We start from the raw sequence: 19,003 nt of genomic DNA on the forward strand, positions 1-19,003 counted from the left end.
ATCCGTGGCCAAATATGTGCTGATAAGTGTACGCGATAAATGTGCCCTAAAACGGCGTGGATTACCCCGGGCTAATTAGCTGGAATTTCCGCGTGCTGCTCATGATGGGACAATTTGCTCCAGTGTCATCGTGACTTATGGTGGTGGGGGTGGGGGGCAAGGGGTGTGGGGTGAGGAGGGAGGGTGGCTGCTCTACATGACCCTCGATGTCACGGGAAGGCGTTGCTAACGCAGATGTTCCTTCCCTCATTTTCCTGTGTGCAGAAATCGGCCCCGTGACCATCACCACGGACCCGGACAAATTCCAGCGGGAGCTCAGGGACCTTTACGTCCAGGTACAATGCGGGCTCCGCCGTGCGTGTCCGTGTCTGCGTGTCCGTGTCTGCACCTCTTAATGTACAGGGGGCATAGCTGGTGCATCTGCCACTTATCTCAGTCAGTCAACCCATGGCACCTGCATCTGTCCCGTTGTGACCTCCTGCCACCAGCGAGCCTTCGACACTTCACGTAGCCTCCCAGTGCACACGGCCTGGCACAGGTGCCATGGTGACGTCGCCGCCACTTAGTGGCAAATGGCGGCTGTTGTTGTTGTTGAATACGCACGAACGAGAGGCCACTTTGAAATCTTGTTTTTTTTGCCACTCGAAAATTCAGATGAAACAAACGCTGGAACAGTGGTGCAGTGACGAGCATGCTTGTCTGATTCCAGTCAATTGCATCTGATTTGTGGCCACAGGTAACATCGGTGACGGCTGGTGTCTGAACCGGTCCTAGGTATCCCCTTTACCAATGCACACTAAACTAGAATTTGTGAAGTATGGTCAAACAAAACCCTATGATCGCCTTGTTGTGGAAAGGCTTTCGTGCAGGAGTGGATTGACCCACGTGCTGTAAATCATCTTTCAACTAATAGCGCTCTACCAGTGAAATTAAAGCAATGCAAAGATTCATTATTTGGCAATCAACCCATTTTTAGTTTTTTAGGGCTAAAATATTTCGATTAAATGACGAACCTAATTTCATACGGCGGGGTTTTAGCAATGATTAGTGTCCATGCAAATACCATCCATATTGCTTTATTTGAGAGCCACATTTAACCTCTGCCTGGATTTGAACCTAGCTACTCAGCAGTGGTCATGCAGGGTGCTAACACGCAGACACTCACAGTTCCCTGAATCACCTGGCTCCACCAATGCACCTTGGATCAACAGTGTGTCTTAACATTTGGCTGTACAGAGAGGACTTTCAGGCCATGTTATAGACACTTGGTGGAAGACATATGGCACCATGCCATTGAAAAAGGAATCAGCTGTCTAATTTTCACGCAATGACTAGCAACTCCTAACGGTCTTCAGTATAACCGCCTCTGTGAAGGAGGAATTAGACATAAAACTATTCCTTTATGATCACATCAATTCACATTTATGACAAATAAACCAATTGCTCCATTGGTAGTGGCTTCGCTGATATATGTGCATACAAGCCATGCCAATAGTTTGTGACTTTGGCATAACTTTAATTAGATTTTCCTGTTCATATCAAGGCCAAATTTGAGCTGATTATTACATTCTTGATTTGAAGCTTTCGTGACTGCAGGAATCCATACTCTTTGGTTCTTTCGGTAAAGTCACGTAGGTAGAAAAATAAAATAAAGAATAATATATCACGAAATTTCGATCGCAACACAAGCGGTCGTCCTCAGGCGGAAAAAAACTATCCTGCAGTAGAACTGCTGAACCAGCCTGATTATTACATGCCATAAATGTTCCCTAAACCGGCATGGATTCCCCGGGCTTGGGACTCAATTCCCAACTGGGATTGAAACTCACGACCTTCTGAGTCAGGCACTCTCCGTGAATATCTGCCTGATGGGGAGTTCATTCCTTCCTAATTATGGTGGGTGGGGCCTAATTAGGAAGGGATGGGGCCTAGTTAAGATAATTGTCCATTCTTTTATATTTGCCCGACTTGACTACTGCAACACAATACTGTTTGGGATTCCGAGTGAGGTGCCATGTAGACTTCAGCTTGTTTAGAATGCAGCTGCTAGAGTCCTAACGCACCACGCCGTATCGCGAGCAGCACATCACACACCCACTGTCTCATCTTTGCATTGGCTACCAGTCAAGTATCGAGTAGACTATAAGATCCTGCTGCTGACCTACAAGGCACTCAATGGGTTAGCCCCACACTATTCACAGGAACTGATCCATGTTTTACACTCCAATGAGGTCCCTGAGATCTTTGGATCGCCTTCCTCTAAGGACTCCGAGGTCAACGCTTATTTCCTGGGGTGATTGTGTTTTGCCACTGTGCAGCTCACAAGATTTGGAACTAGTAAGACAATCAGAATTGTTAGATATATTTCAGTCCACCCCCGCACCTCTGATTAGTATGCTTGGCTACGTACGGTGCAAACCGACGTTCAACGTACGTACATACATACAAGTTTGTTTTGAAAACGCTCCTCTTTAAAATGGCTTAGTTCTATACTCTTTGGTTTTTTCGGTAAAGTCACGAAGGTATAAAATAAAATATTTTTTATACCTACAGTGAGGGAAAAAAGTATTTGATCCCCTGCTGATTTTGTACGTTTGCCCACTGACAAAGAAATGATCAGTCTATAATTTTAATGGTAGGTTTATTTGAACAGTGGGAGACAGAATAACAACAACAACATCCAGAAAAACTCATGTCAAAAATGTTATAAATTGATTTGCATTTTAATGAGGGAAATAAATATTTGACCCCCTCTCAATCAGAAAGATTTCTGGCTCCCAGGTGTATTTTATACAGGTAACAAGCTGAGATTAGGAGCACTCCCTTTCAGAGTGTGCTCCTAATCTCAGCTCGTTACCTGTATAAAAGACACCTGTCCACAGAAGCAATCAATCAATCAGATTCCAAACTCTCCACCATGGCCAAGACCAAAGAGCTCTCCAAGGATGTCAGGGACAAGATTGTAGACCTACACAAGGCTGGAATGGTCTACAAGACCATTGCCAAGCAGCTTGGTGAGAAGGTGACAACAGTTGGTGCGATTATTCGCAAATGGAAGAAACACAAAAGAACTGTCAATCTCCCTCGGCCTGGGGCTCCATGCAAGATCTCACCTCGTGGAGTTACAATGATCATGAGAACGGTGAGGAATCAGCCCAGAAATACACAGGAGGATCTTGTCAATGATCTTAAGGCAGCTGGGACCATAGTCACCAAGAAAACAATTGGAAACACACTACGCCGTGAAGGACTGAAATCCTGCAGCGCCCGCAAGGTCCCCCTGCTCAAGAAAGCACATATACATGCCCGTCTGAAGTTTGCCAATGAACATCTGAATGATCCAGAGGACAACTGGGTGAAAGTGTTGTGGTCAGATGAGACCAAAATGGAGCTCTTTGACATCAACTCAACTCGCCGTGTTTGGAGGAGGAGGAATGCTGACTATGACCCCAAGAACACCATCCCCACCGTCAAACATGGAAGTGGAAACATTATGCTGTGGGGGTGTTTTTCTGCTAAGGGGACAGGACAACTTCACCGCATCAAAGGGACGATGGACAGGGCCATGTACTGTCAAATCTTGGGTGAGAACCTCCTTCCCTCAGCCAGGGCATTGAAAATGGGTCGTGGATGGGTATTCCAGCATGACAATGACCCAAAAACACACAGCCAAGGCAGCAAAGGAGTGGCTCAAGAAGAGCACATTAAGGTCCTGGAGTGGCCTAGCCAGTCTCCAGACCTTAATCCCATAGAAAAGCTGTGGAGGGAGCTGAAGGTTCGAGTTGACAAACGTCAGCCTCGAAACCTTAATGACTTGGAGAAGATCTGCAAAGAGGAGTGGGACAAAATCCCTCCTGAGATGTGTGCAAACCTGGTGACCAACTACAAGAAACATCTGACCTCTGTGATTGCCAACAAGGGTTTTACCACCAAGTACTAAGTCATGTTATGCAGAGGGGTCAATTACTTATTTCCCTCATTAAAATGCAAATCAATTCATAACATTTTTGAAATGCGTTTTTCTGGATTTTGTTGTTGTTATTCTGTCTCCCACTGTTCAAATAAACCTACCATTAAAATTATAGACTGATCATTTCTTTGTCAGTGGGCAAACGTACAAAATCAGCAGGGGATCAACATTTTTTTCCCTCACTGTACATGACTTTACCGATAGATCCCTGCAGTCACTAAAACTTCAAATCTCGATTGGCTTAGTTCTGTCCGTTTACCCTAGTTCTGTTTTTTTTCCACTTTCCATACACGGTGTCGCATTGGGATCTATGGACGAAATGCGCCTTACAAACGTAAATTATTATTATTACTACTCTGGAATGCTGTCTAGAACTCCCTCATGTCCAGCTGTAGTGCTGATTCCCACCCTCTGTTCACCCACTCACAATTAACATGTCCCCTCTACCCTGAACGTAATCGTGTTTTAATTGTTTCGCAGTTTGTTATCTCTTCCCAATCCTTCTTCGTGTACGATTGTTTCTGTTCATATTGATCTAGATTGACTGCTCTGTACACAATCCCGTAGCTTTATGTCAGATAATTATGACTGTTATTATTTACCCCCCCCCCTTGCCCATCACATGTTCTGCCCCCCATATGGTACTGCCATTAGTCACATGACTGACCTCTATATCCAGAAATCATTGTCAGTTACATTACCTACAGCCAGGAATATGTATGTGTACGTATGTTGACCTTCTTTCGCATCGTACGTAGCCTACCGTGCTAATCGTAGGTGCGAAAGAGCAGGTAAGGATATTCAATCAGACTTTGCCTGAAATGTAAACCACGAGCCATTTTAGGCATGCGATTATATCACAGTAGCTCTTTAGAATTCACATAGAGTATTTGACGCTTCCTCTGTTAATCACATAATGTGTTATAGCACGTCACCTCACGATTATTGGAACAAACTTCATCAAATAAAATAAGAATGGATTCCTTCTTAATCTCATAATTAAGCTCCCAACACCAAATTAAGTCTGAGCCTATAATTTAGTGGAAACACCCACCATTCAGGGACACTGCTGTGGTGTAACGATCAGCACACTGGGTTCGCGATCCAGATGTCGCTGGTTCAACCTCCTGGTGTGGCAGTTTAAACAAAGGCACACGTCTCTTAAATCCCTCCAAGTCTGTCCAAACCAGCGGTATTAACGGTTTACGCTCACAGCTAGTGGATCGGCAGGCCCCGTGTGGCGGGGGTGAATCGGTGTGGGAGGGTGCTCCCACCCATTCCCAGACGTCTGACCAGCCTGGAAGAGGAGGCAAAAAAAACCCCTTGATAGGGGTTGTCCGGAGCTCCCTCTCATGGAAGCCCTTTCGCCGGCGGTTGCCGTGAGAAAGTAATTGGAGCTCTGCACCTTCATCTTGTACCCAACGTAAATCAGAAAAACACTTTAAGCGTCCAGGTGTGTCCCTGCTCGAATGAGGGTGAGGTGATGCTGTGACCTTTGCACGTATGCATTTTGAACTTCTTTTGCACCGTACATAGCCAACCGTGTTAATCGGAGGTGCGCGGAAGGACAACAAACCGTTGGCAGTCGTGAGCCAGTGGTGCAATCACAGATTCCACACTTGCCAGGCCAGTGCAGTCCTTCCTTAGGGCAGCCACATTTGGTGCCCGCAAGATGGAAACACTCGTCGTATCAACGCCTGGAGGGATGTTCAGAGTCACTTCCCAACTGGGATTTGAATCACGAACCTTTCATTGCGAGTCATGCGATTAACACACAGCATCCCCCGCCCCCCCCCCCCCCCCCCAAGGCAGATGCGACATCCCATTGAGAAGTATAGTAAATGCACAGGTGTCTTAATTATATAAAATTACATTAAAAAAAAAACTTCTGAGCTTTATCTCTGCACATTCTTGCCGCTTGTCGCGACGCCCGTACAATTGCACCCAATATTTCGGTCGCTGTCTCGCGTCAGCCATAGTATCTATCTGGGGTGAGTGTGCTGTTGGTCTGTGTCAGCTGCCACCGCTGGAGCGCGCGCACACGTGTCTGGCATTACGAGGGCCATGCTTTTCACTCGATTAGCTGCCAAGCCCATGGCTTATCTCCGTCCGAGCGTCGCAGACCACAGCAAGCGCACAGTTCAACACCACCAAGCCTAGCCCGAGCACGCGCCCGTGCCCCCTCGGGCTCCGGTTCCCACAACCGGCCGGCGCAGGCACCCCGAGCTCCTTCACTTCTGCCGATACCATCGGCCAGGGGGGCGGGGGGCGGGGGGGGGGAGGGTTCAGGAGAACGGCCCGTGAAAGTCCCCTTGACGAGAGACATTCCAGAGCATTACCGCGTAATCCTGGTGGGGGGGGGGGACGGGGGCTTGAGAGGGGAACTTACGGAGCCTCCTGGGCCACACAGCTGATGTCCATCTCGATACCTGCTGCTGCTGTATTTATCCACCACATGTGCCTTCGCTGTAGCCTGTTGCTCGCAGCGCTCATCCCGCTTGTGTGTGCAAATGTTGTATGGGGGATCGGTGCTTGTGTGTTTTTTTATGTGTTTGTGGGACTTACGGGGAGGGTTGAGTTGCGCACTGGCGCTGTGATTCCCAGTGACATCGGTTCGATTCCTGGGCACGCGAAACAAAACCGACAGAGTGGTAGCTGAACCTGTCCTGGGTATCTCCTAGGGCAACCCGCCATAGTATCGGTGCCTTGTGAGGCATGCAAACGTGAGTACTGGAGAGACAAAGGTGGTCGGGCATGGTACTGGCCCGACCAATCTCCTCCTGTACTGTGGCAGCCCTTAGTCGGCACTTACTAACAGTACCCTGGCCCTGATAGTTTATAAAGATTCCTAGATTTGTGTATCTTTGTATCGGCGTTTATGTGTGTGTCTTTGTTAAGGTGCTCGCTAACAGCACACTTGCCCCAACAGTCTGACAAAGGCCGTACTGGGGATCTGTGTCTTTGTTTGTAAATCTGTCCTCTGAACCTATTTACAAATTTCCACTCAATCTTCATCTCGCCATTGTTTCCTTTATTTCAGTTTCTTTTTCAACACCCTTCACCCCTCTCATATCTCTTTCTCCCCTCTTTGCTCCCTTATTCCCCATCGCCTTTACCTTTGTCTTCTTCACACACCTTCAGTGTGTCTCCCGCCGCTGAACGAAGGCCTCTCCAACACCGTGTTGGTCATGGGTGTTGCATGACCATACTTCACTACGCTCTGCCAGCGAGCGTTGGTTGAAAGTTCAGATATCACTAACCGTGACCGGAAATCAAACTCAGGTCATTGGGGTTCAACGCACGGCGCGCCGACCGCTGGGCCGCCGCCTTCACGCCACTGTCTCCTTAACGAGAGCCAAACAGGATTTTCCGCTGAACAGTACACAACTGGTCATGCACTGCACCATCATCCCCCCCTCTTCTCTCTGCCCTCCCTCCGGCACACACACTCTGGGACCCCGAGCATGCCAGAATTACAGGAAGCTATTTTCGAGTTTCGAATGCGTAACTAATTACATCTTTGGGGCACGTTTACTGCATCTCTCTCGATTCCATCACCGCCTCCCCCACCCCACCCACCTCGCTTCCCATCCGCCCCAAAGCCTCCTCATTTTGAAGCGGTTTTATATCGTCGTGCGTGATGGATGAGAACAGAGAGGGGAGGGAGGGGGGTCATAGCCATCGCAAAATCAACGGAAAATCCAGGATGGAATGTCCAGAATGCATGCATCTATCTGATGCTTCTATAATGATGTACTTTATTTATCCAGCATCGCCTAAAACTGAGCTTCAAGACTCATTTTCAGGAGAGATATGCTTATAATGTGTGGCCATTTCCTTCATCGGTTTCATTTTGCACGAAGAGGAAACCGAGGTGCCTGGAGAAGCCCCCTTGCCTAGTTTGGGAAAAATGCAAAATAAGGTTCGGCCATAGACAGGCCAGCAACCTAGTTTCTGCACTGTCACTCAGCACAACCAGAAGGTCTAAAAGGGCGAGAGTTAGACTCATGGCAGTGTAGTTTGGTCTGCCCACCTTGCCTCCAAAGCACAGAATTACCCAGAAAAGTTGCAACGTTGAGACAACGTGGTGGGAACAGTTCGGGGCCAACCTTGGTGCCAACGTTGGCCCAACATTCCATGTTTAAGGGGTACAGGCCTGCATCACGCTCCTGATGCAATACTCTTGCCGAGTACATTTGACGTAAGGGCCGTGACTTGAGAATACATTGGCTGCTCTTACGCGCTGTGTCACGGGTTCCTCGATGTCCAACTCTGCCGCAGGGAGCGCGCGTGCGGTGATGCACGTCTTTGGGAACTCGGGGTGTTTTGGCATCCACCATTCCCGCCCACTTGGAAAGTGCTGCCCTGGCAAAACAGCGCCACAATATCTTTAACAGGCCAGCTACTCTACTCTTTGAGATACGTGTCCAATTCATCATGGGCAGGAAATCCTTTCAGGAAGGGCATACCATGAGGCGTTATTTCATGTGATATCCCCTTATGAGAAATAAGGGTAAGTGGTCATTTTTCAACGTTAATGATAGGGAAGGATGTGGACGGTCTATGGAGATTATAGTTTGCTAAAATTGGTGCCAGGCTTCATTCAATTCCGCGGTAACTGCTCTGTGGCGCGTTCGAGTGAGTCCGTGAAATATGGACTCGTTATGCACGCATAATAGCCAATGGAAAGCAATGTGACACAATTACCAACCAATGCAAAGATATGTGACACAATTACCAACCAATGGAAAGATATGTGACACAATTACCAACCAATGCAAAGAGATGTGACACAATTATCAACCAATGGAAAGCGCCAATTTCCGTGATTGCTCAGTGTGCATCGTTGCATTGATTACAAACAACCACAATGCCTCGAATCAATGGTCACTCCTATGCTCGACTCCATGCTCGATCCCATGCTCAATCCCATGCTCGATCCCATGCTCGATCCCATGCCCGATCCCATGCTTGATCCAGGGTGCCGATGAAGTTTTGAATAGACGGGCATACAATGTGCACGGTATTGTGACTCGATGGTGTGACCATGCTTTTACAAAGAGTGAGTTCTAATAATGACGTGGGGTTAATGTCAGAAAAAGGTTTACGAGCGGTTGGTGACTGGAGTTCAACATGTTGGCTGCGTCGGTTGGAACACGTTATGCAGTAGCGTCAGTGCTGTGTGCGGTAGCCATAAATGAATGGCAATAGCTGGAGCTTTTGTTTACACTGTTCAGAACTTCAGTGCCCAGAAACCAGTGTGAGGTGTCTTGTAACTCAATTACGTGTGCGGTTGCCGAAATGCAACACGCGGTACCTGTAACTCAACATGCAGCACGGTGACGAGATGTTAACTACCTCGCCTGGTATGCGGGAGGTCGTGGGTTCATTCTCGACCCTGACGCCTGTATATTTGGAGTTGACACATTCTCTCCGTTGTTGCGTGGATTTTTCTCCGGGTCCTCCGGTTTTTCCCTCCACCTTTATAAACATGGCGTTTAGAGTATTTGGCTGCTATAATTGTCCACGTGATAAGCTACTTCGTTGAGCTGTCATTTGTGGACAGGTCGCTTCTGAAAAAGTGCTATACAGCTCAGTGGGCCTTACCTGGTAAAATAAAAAGACATATAAAATAAATATATAATTGACTCGGCTCCTCCATAAGCCGGTGAATTGTCACAATTTATGGTCGCCATTGAATTAGTTATTTTTTTGTCCCATTCGTACTCCCTGGTTAGTATATTTTTTTCATTCGCTTTTACTCATTCGTAGAATTTTAGTCCCTCTGTTACGGAATAGGTAACATCGGCAAGCAGCTTACGTGTACTTTGCATTCATCCTCAATAGTCACTTACTCCGCACCTGATTTGATGCATTCATCACAAGCAAAAGTTCCACGGGTTGTTTTTTTTAGTAATCAATGAATGTATGCATCGTTACATGGCTAATACCCAGCAGCAGGAACCGTGAGTGCAGGCACCAAAGCACAGTGTGTGACATTTGAACCTCGATATGCGGTATAAAGAACTCAATGCGGGCAGTCTTCGACTTATGGAACGGGTTACGTTCCTGAGACCCGTTCTTAAGTCGGAGCTCAATATTTAATTGTACATACGGTCAGTGTAATAAAGTATGTTATGGTACAACAACAAAAAGGAAAGCATATTTAAACTCATAAATAAGAAGAAATAAAGTACATTTGCATGTAACACGGTCATAAATACTGTATACTAAATAAAACTTAAAAATTAGATAAACATGAACAGATATTTTTCACTTACCATGAGTCCTGATGCTTGTTTGTTTGTTAGAAGGGGTAGTTCACTGTTGTCGTGCGTCACGCGCGATGCTGGGACTCATTACATCTCACGGAGGATTGCTCCGCCTCTCACAAAATAGTTCCGCGGGTCGGTTCATAAGTACGACTGGACGTTCGTAAGTCGGGTGGTTAAAAAAATATCTCACGGCGGTTCCTTCATAAGTGGGGGTGTAGCGTAAGTTGGATGTTCGTATTTCGGGGACTGCCTGTATGCAGCCGTCGGAATACATCATGTGGGGCATAAGCAATCGTGAAAATAGGTAGGTACCAATCAGTGACAAACTTCGTTTAGATACTGAAACAATAGTTTTATTTTATGAGCTTGTGAAAGAGTCCGTAGATTATTTCTGAGGACGATTGCTGGAACTTTCTCTTTTGATTGTGTGGAAGAGCCCTTTATTGACAGAATCAACAAGCAGACAATGTCTTCTTCACATAACCCTCTGTGCACATGAAAACAAATAAATATTTCTTACACTTGAAAGTTGTTTTCCTCGAAGCTGTTTGATACCCAGTGCCTGCAGCGTTGTGATTTATTTTCGCTGCTGTAACTTTTTCCATACGAAGGTCTTCCCTGGGTCATTCTCGTATAAGAAGCCCCACGGGCTGAATGTTCCCTCGCCCCACAAATACTTAAACAACTAACAGCAACAACAGCAGCAGAAACTTACACAACCCATCAGCTGCACAGCCTTCTGGGAGTGCACAATTTCAGCAGCGTCATTTCAAGACGAGCAAACTCTGCGTGCACCTGCTTTCGGCGCACATTTCCTCATGTTTCAGAGCCATGCTTGCTTGAAATCCCTGCTGGTGAACTGCTGGCCGTACGGGCAAGGACTCTCTTCCCTTACAGCCAGGCAGGACCATTACACTCCTGTGTGAACTCTCGCGTGCACGACGCTGACACGTTGATGTGCCTCTCGCCGGCCAGGGTGGGGGGGACTGCCCCGAGATGAGCATCGGTGCCATCAAGATTGCCGTGGAGATCTCCCTGCCGGGCTCCTTCATCTACGTCTTCACTGACGCCCGGTCCAAGGACTACAAGCTGGCGCCCGAGGTGCTGCAGCTCATCCAGCAGAAGCAGTCTCAGGTGAGCGTCTGCACGTTGCGCGCGTGTGCACAAAGGACACGTCTTTAAGGTGCTGCGTACTTTTGCTTGCGCTATGTTCGCACGTGTACAATTACATGGACAACCTCGCTGTTAAATGTTTTTTTTTTTAAGTTGGCTTGTTGAACAAGTTGGAACACATTGCAGACAAACATTGCCAATTATTGAACTATGTGAAGGTCCACCATGTGGCTTTTCATCAAACTTGCAGGGCAATGAGATTGCGTTTTGAATGGGAACAAAGTGTTCCCATTCCATGCGAGCTATGCATTTGGCATATTTTGTGTGTTGTTCCATGGTTGCGTAAAGAGCGCGCCGTTAAATATATCTCTGTGACGTGTTCATGTTCGAGCATTCGAGCAGAGCCGCGCCTGGAGTCCGTGAAGTTATTGATGAAAATAAATACGTTCAATATGTTTGAGTTCAAGACACGCAACGCTCTTTTTTCCCCATTCAAAATCAACAAATAAACATCATGGGTGGAAAAACTCGAGCATGCGTGTCGGTATGTATGTGTATGTATGTTGATCTTCTTTCGCACAGCACGTAGCCAACTGTACTAATCAGAGGTGCGAGGGGAAAGACAACAAACTAAACACAACAAGAAGTTCTGTTTAACGGTGGCAGTAGGGTATATTTGATGGTGCCAGTGTTTTTGCCAAAATATTAGTGGGATTAAAACATTCACTCCCCCCCCCCAACGATGAGATGAATTATTGTGATTCGGAGGGACAGAATTCGATGTTTGCTTTTTTTATTCACTGTTCTGAGGTTATCGACCAATGGTAGCTGTGAGGGTCGCACAAACCCACGACGCTTAACACCGTACGGATGGCACCGCATCGCTTCGCACAAACCTGAGTCGACGCTTATTTTGCACGCTTGATCGACCGATCCGAGTTGATGAGCCGATTCCTCCTGAAGCTGTACTCGGTGCCAGGTGAAGTAAAGGCTGCGTAGCATCACACCGAACCAGTTCGCAGATTCCAACTCCTTGTCGTTTGCCCAATATGGCACTGTGGGGGAGCCCGTGACTCATTGTCAGAAGGGGGTCAAAATTTCTGTCGTATCAGCCTGCCATCCCTCTGGGGGTAGGTAGAATCACATAAGCCCTTTGTCAGATGTCAACAGTTGGCTGTTTTATGGAGAGGCTGATCCCCGCCATAAGAATGTGGAATTTCTACCAAGTGGCTCAATACCTCCAACGGGGATGAATACTGCCCATTGCTTGTTTGAGCGTAGGGATCATGATCATAGCCGCGATGATGATGCATTGCAAGAGAGATGGCAACAACTTGGGGAGGCATTCATCCAGAAGTGGATTGATCACGGCTGCTGATGGTGATAACATAATATGCATGGAAGTAAGCAAATCGGACACTGGTGGCTAAATGTTTAATCTTGTAGTTACATTGTGTTTAATTTTGTGTGAAGACATCACTTGGTGTCTCATATTGGGCCCTAATCAGCCTATGGCCAAATCATCCGGCATCCATCCAATCTCATCAGATCTTGAAAGCTAAGCAGGTGTGTGTCTGGATAGTACTCGGATGTATGACCACAATGCTTGTAACATGTGCTGTAGGCCACTGCGAAGGAAAGTTGTCAGCAGATGGCAGTGCAGCAAAAGCCATCGTTGTACTGTACTATGCCTCAAAATCTATGCTCCCCACATTCACCAACCAGCACTGACCAGCACGGTCAAGTACGGTCACGTCACCTCCACGACCCAGAGGGCGTGGGGAGGCCCTCGATATCAGTGGATTGCCAAAAGGGCTTGTAGAGATAAAGATTAATAATAATAATCATCATCAATAACGCAGAGCCCAGGCAGACAAACAAACAGATGGAAAGTCATGCAGACAGTGTAATGAAGAGCTAAGAGAAACCGTAGAGAACGAGGGCCAGAGGAAGACAGCATAAGGAAATAGAGGAAAAAAAATATAGAGGAAGCGAGAGAATTGGAGGAAGTGAGAGTAGGTGGTGGGAATGAGAAGATGGTTGGTAGGGGGTGGTGATGGCATGAAGGGAGAGATGGAGGATCAAAGCACGACCTATTCTCGCCCTTCGGACTTCAGTCCCGCAGGGCTTACCCGTAGGCGTTGTGGAAGGATCGAGTGTTCTGTTCTAGGTTCAGCTATTTGTGAGAAAAAAGCAATACTGCTCTCCCAAGGAATGCTTTTTTTTCAGGCGAAGGTTTTTGTCCTCGACTTGTCCCAGAATGACTCCTCTCCGCCATTCCCCGTCATTGGGTACAATGCATTGTTCTGTCCTACACGTATTGGAAAATAAACAACACTGCTGATTAGATTTGGTGCTTTCGTGACTGCAGGAATAAATCTTTGTTTTTTTCGGTAAAGTCACGTAATTTTATTTTTTCTTATTTCTACGTGACTTTACCGAAAAAAACAAAGATTAACGCTGCTGATGTCCTTTTGAGATAACACAACAACACGGAGCCATGTAGACCGACCAGCCTTTGTTGTCCTTCCCTGCTCCTACATACGGTGCGAAATAAGTTCAACATACATACACACACAGAGACCCACAGACACCCAGACCCATAGACACCCACAGATTAGCGCGGTTGGCTACGTACGGTGCGAAAGACGTTCAACGTACATACACACACAGAGACCCACAGACACCCAGACCCATAGACACCCACAGATTAGCGCGGTTGGCTACGTACGGTGCGAAAGACGTTCAACGTACACATATATACACAACGCTGGAGTCGGCTAATACTTCCAGCAATGGCCCGCTCCTTACCTCCAGATTCCCACTGGTTGTGCAGTTACTCTCTTCCCCTCCGTCTGCTTTCATAGGTCTCTCTCGTTTCCCTCTTTGGGCCCTTGATCCCTCCGTCTGTCTCTCTTGTGTTGCTTGCTCGTTGTCTGTCTGAATTGTGTCTCTGCCCGGAGGCAGTGACACAATCAGGTGTGACGAGCCTGCGGTCTGTGCTTGTACACCAACGCGAGCAGTCTGCCGTAAGCTTGTCATCAGGGTCTACACGAACACCATGAAATACACTTCCCATACTGCGCATTGTTTTGGTGGGTTTTTTTTTACTCCAGGCCACGTTTTCCACCATGGAAGCTATTTTATAAAGAAACTGACTGCTTCTGTTAATCGACAAATTGACTCTTCTTAGCTTTGCTTGCAGCCCACGGGCCCCTGTCAGCTGTTGCCAGTTCTGCATCTCAGTGCTGTTGTTTTTGCCAGCGTGTTGAACTTCTTTTGCACGGTACATAGCCAAACGTGCAAATTGGACGTGCGGGGGAAGGACAACAAATTAAACACAAAAAGCGGTTCTAAACAAGTGAGTTTTCAATCTAGATGATTTAAAAGTGCTTAACTCCGATGGCTTGCTAATATCGGAAGGAAGGGCATGCCAGACGGCCGCAGAAGCGCAATGCAGTGGCCGTCTTTGTTTGATGGTTAGCCAAAAGCCACTGCTGCCGCTGCTGCTGCGAGCAGGACCGTGGTTTGCGTGACGATGGTTTATGCAGTGTGCGTCAGGGATGCACGCCTATGCTTGCGGACACACTGTCTTGCACTGACAATAAAGAACTCAACACATTCGTCAATAGCACTGCCTTAGAATGAAAAAAAACATATAGAGTAGGTGTCGTTTCTGGAAATGACCCTCCTTCATAAAAAACATGAAGAGGCATTGCGTGCAAGTCCCCTATTATAGAGTGTTTTAAATATATTTGTGCTTGTTCACCACTACCAACGCAGCATCGTCACCAAATAATTGGTTATTGTTCCACCGATTTCCGTGATATTTCCCAGAATGGACTTTTACTGGAGTCTCCTTGCGAAGCCAACACGCATGTTTGGCTTAGCTAGTGATACACGTATCTATGTTGAACTTCTTTCGCACTGTACGTAGCCAAACGTGCCAATCGGAGGTGCGGGGGAAGGACAACAAACTAAACACAACAAGCACAAGCCGCACATGCACGTAATGTGTGAAGCACACGTGTCGTGCGTGTGCTCAGACACAATCTGAACCACAAGCACAGAGGTAAAAGATCCTCCCGTTTGAGACCTTGTAGACCGTCAGGCAGACATCTCCGTGAGCGAGTCCCCCTATCCGAGTTGCACTCTGCACACGGTGCGATGATGCGGCGTCGGCAACACAACACGCGCCCGTCTCTGGTTCAACCTGTGCTCGTGTTCGTGCACCCACACGCGTCCCGTCGCTCTGTCTGTCCGGCCAGCTGGCCCAACAACTGGACTGGCCGAACAGCTGGTTTTGGTCGACCTTAGGGAAGGCCCGGGAAAAGTAACAAAAAAAAACCTTGTGCCACTGAGAATGTGTACGACGAGGAATCTAAACCGGCTAGCTTCGATTGTAGTGCAGTGCGAGTAACCGCTTTGCCGCCCGCCCGCACGAACTTGCGAACGTACGGACCGTGTGCGCACGCACGCGGGCCTTCACGCATTCCACAGCTGTGAAATATAAACACACAATTGAATCCGCGGTTTGTCGTGCCGCTTTTCTCTTTTTTTTTTGCCCACGGCGGCCACACAGAAACACCTCCGCAGGCTTAGGCGGGGGTGGCGGCGACGCGCGGTTTGACAATGAAATAGCGAGCTGGGCCGGGCGTGGCCGGGCTCCGAACTAAAGATGGTTATTTTTTTTACCTTAAATCTTCCACAATGCCCGGCTCAGCCTCTTGTCTAAACACGCTTGCGCACACACCTGCATGTTCCGCCATGGTCCCCGCGCGATACGATCTGTGGGGATGGCCCCAGCTGTTGGCGGAGTCAAAGTAGAGAGAGCGAGATGGAGGGGACCCCCTTTCATCCCTTTGCAATGTGTGGACCCCCACATCGAAAAGAGCATCACCCGGCCTGATGTCCCACGTTTTTCTTTCATTCAACACCCATTCACAGCGGATGATTATTTACATATGATGAAGTGCACATTGGCATCAAAACGGTGCGGGAAATATAATGAAAGGCTTAATGGTCAGTGAGGCTTTGATGGTAAAGTGAGGCACTGTGAAATGTTAGGGTTGGGGGGGGGGTTAGACTGGTAGAGCGGTTAGTGCACTGCACTGTGAACCCAGAGAGCTGAGTTTGATTCCCGGCCACGGCTAGCTAGCATCAGTGGCGGGTCACGTTGGAATTGGTTCTGGACACCTGTATTCACAAAGCCTGGTGAAGTATGGTCAAACAACCCCCACGACCGACACCATCTTGAGAAGACTTTCATCCAGCAGTGGATTGACAAACGTCCGTAAGTATTTGATACACAGTATAAATTGCCGTCAGAGGGCATGACCGCCAAATTGGAAGGTCGCGAGTTCAACTCCTGGTGGATTCGTCAGCTCCATGTTAGCGTCTGGAGCCCATAAATGAGAAGCGCTTTGTGCGAATTCAGTAATTGGTTATCCGTACTATGAATGGATTGGGTCCTGCCATAGAAACGTAGAATTTCCACCACTGGCTCGGGAATGTCAATGCAGTTGAATACCCGCCCCCCAAACCTCAACATTTAGAACAAAAAGATGCTCTGTCCGTCTTTTCACTTGGCTCTATTTTTTGTATTGCCTGCCGGGGATTTGAGCTCAAATGTCAAGCTGCCTGCCGTGTCCGATCGCAGGTGGTGTTCGTCCTGACGGGCGACTGCGGAGACCGTAGCCACATCGGCTACAAGGCCTACGAGGAGATCGCCTCCACCAGCTCGGGCCAGGTCTTCCACCTCGACAAGAAGCAAGTGAACGAGGTGAGGTAGCCCCCTGGCGCCAGCTCGGCACACAGGTGCAGCAGCAGCCCCACCCCCCAACCACCCTCCCATCGCCGCACACTTGTGGGTAGCTGAGTTGGGGTGAGGCGTATGGTGTGACCAAATCGCCCAGTATGCGCCCAAGCTCATTGGATCTCAGATCTCAATGGATCTCATTGGGTCCAATCAGATCTCATTGGATCTCATTAGATCTCATTGGATCTCATCACATCTCATCGTATCTCATCGAGTCTCATCGGATCTCAGAAGCTGAGCCAGAGTTGGGGCCTGACAGCGCTTGGATGTGTGACCACCATGAGTCAAACCGGCGTTAAGTTGTGTGCTGCAGAGGGTTGTGCGGCAAAACATTATTATTGTGTTGTTCTATGTTCCTAAGTCTGTGTTCCTCGCATTCGCCAGGCCACACTCATCAGCGTGGTGAAGTATGGTAAATCAATACACATTTACAGGACTGGTGTGGGTGACCAACGCAGCCTCGGTGCCTTTTACTTAACCAAGAAGGCCTCTGTGAATGTCAAGACCTCTTTTAAGTATGACCCTGTGTTTTACATGCGGGAGGAAATGGGAGTGCCCGGAGAAAACCCACATATATCCGAAAGGTGACACTCAAAACTCTTTACAGATGTATTTAAGAATCCATATTATTGACATTCGCTGGCTGCTGATTGGCCACGATGGTTTCTGCAGAATGAGCCTCCTCCTCATTCCACAATCATCAATCGGGCCCAAAACCACAATTATACATACAGTGTAAGCATAAACACTCTTTCTACGTGAATACAGCCTCATGACTGTGATTATATTTACAGTTGGTTACGATTGTAATCAAAGTGACTTGTTACAGATAAAACATTTTTACCACAATCATGAGGAATTGCCTGGTAACAAGAGAAATGTATATAGCAGGATCATCTTTCTGCCAATTGCCAACTGGCACATTAACGTGTTTAATATTGGCGATGTGTTGCTGAACATCTCATTGACATGTTCAGCACTGTATTCGGTTGATGGTGGTACAGTGGGTAGAGCACCTGTCTCATTGTCACCGGTGCCATGGTGATGAGATGTTAACTACCTCGCCTGGTATACAGGAGGTCGTGGGTTCTATCCTGACCCTGACGCCTGTATATTTGGAGTTTACATGTTCTCCCTGTGAATTTTTCTCCGGGTCCTCCAGCTTTTCTTCTCCACATTTAGAAACATGCCTTCAGAATATTTTGCTGCTATAAATTTCCACGTGATCAACCACACCGTTGAGCTTTCATATGTGGCCAGGTCGCTTCTGAAAAAGAGCTATATAGCTCAATGGGCCTTACCTGGTAAAATAAAAATGGTTTAGTTTATAGTTTGTGAGTTAAAACCTCAACCAGACCTCATCCAAATCCCATTATCCTTCTGTAACCGATAATAATACGAGCCCTCTCTGACCAGTAATATAAACCCACTGTGGCCATCCTATGGAGAGACTGGCTCCCACCATGGGAAGTTTGAATTTTCATCACGAAGCTCAAAGCAGCCAACGGAGATCACCCGTTGCCCATTGATCGTTTGAACGTGGAAACAGTTAAATTGTGTTTTTTTTCGTTGACAGAGAGCCAGGTGTGGCCAAATCAAGTCGAGCATAAAGCCACTCAAGGACGATTTGTTTCCTTGAGCTCATTCACTGCTTGAGTGAGATGTTTAAAACCCGATAATCACAGGATCTCTTTTATGCCCCTGATTGGTCTATTGGTGACCTGAGGCTTGAACCCGGGGCTCCTGGCGGTGCTTGCCTGAGTGCCCTTGCAGAGGCGCGCTATACCTCCGAGCCACCTGGCCACCTTGGAGAACAAAAAGCCACTG

At 47.6% G+C, this 19,003-nt stretch overlaps 1 protein-coding gene across 2 annotated transcripts in view; it reads left to right on the forward strand.

Annotated features, from left to right (window-relative positions):
• The window catches only part of HMCN1 (hemicentin 1), a 279,869-nt gene that overhangs the window by 22,416 nt on the left and 238,450 nt on the right, over positions 1-19,003 (forward strand). For both annotated transcript variants that reach the window (XM_076068718.1, XM_076068719.1), the window contains exons 3-5: positions 265-335; positions 11,221-11,379; positions 17,018-17,140. In XM_076068718.1, coding sequence (XP_075924833.1) covers positions 265-335; positions 11,221-11,379; positions 17,018-17,140 — 353 coding nt within the window. The remainder of the gene's footprint in view (positions 1-264; positions 336-11,220; positions 11,380-17,017; positions 17,141-19,003) is intronic.

Source organism: Petromyzon marinus, chromosome 22 (genome assembly GCF_048934315.1).
Source record: "Petromyzon marinus isolate PM22_M1 ecotype Great Lakes invasive population chromosome 22, UKy_Petmar_22M1.pri1.0, whole genome shotgun sequence".
NCBI classification, from domain to species: Eukaryota; Metazoa; Chordata; class Hyperoartia; order Petromyzontiformes; family Petromyzontidae; genus Petromyzon; species Petromyzon marinus.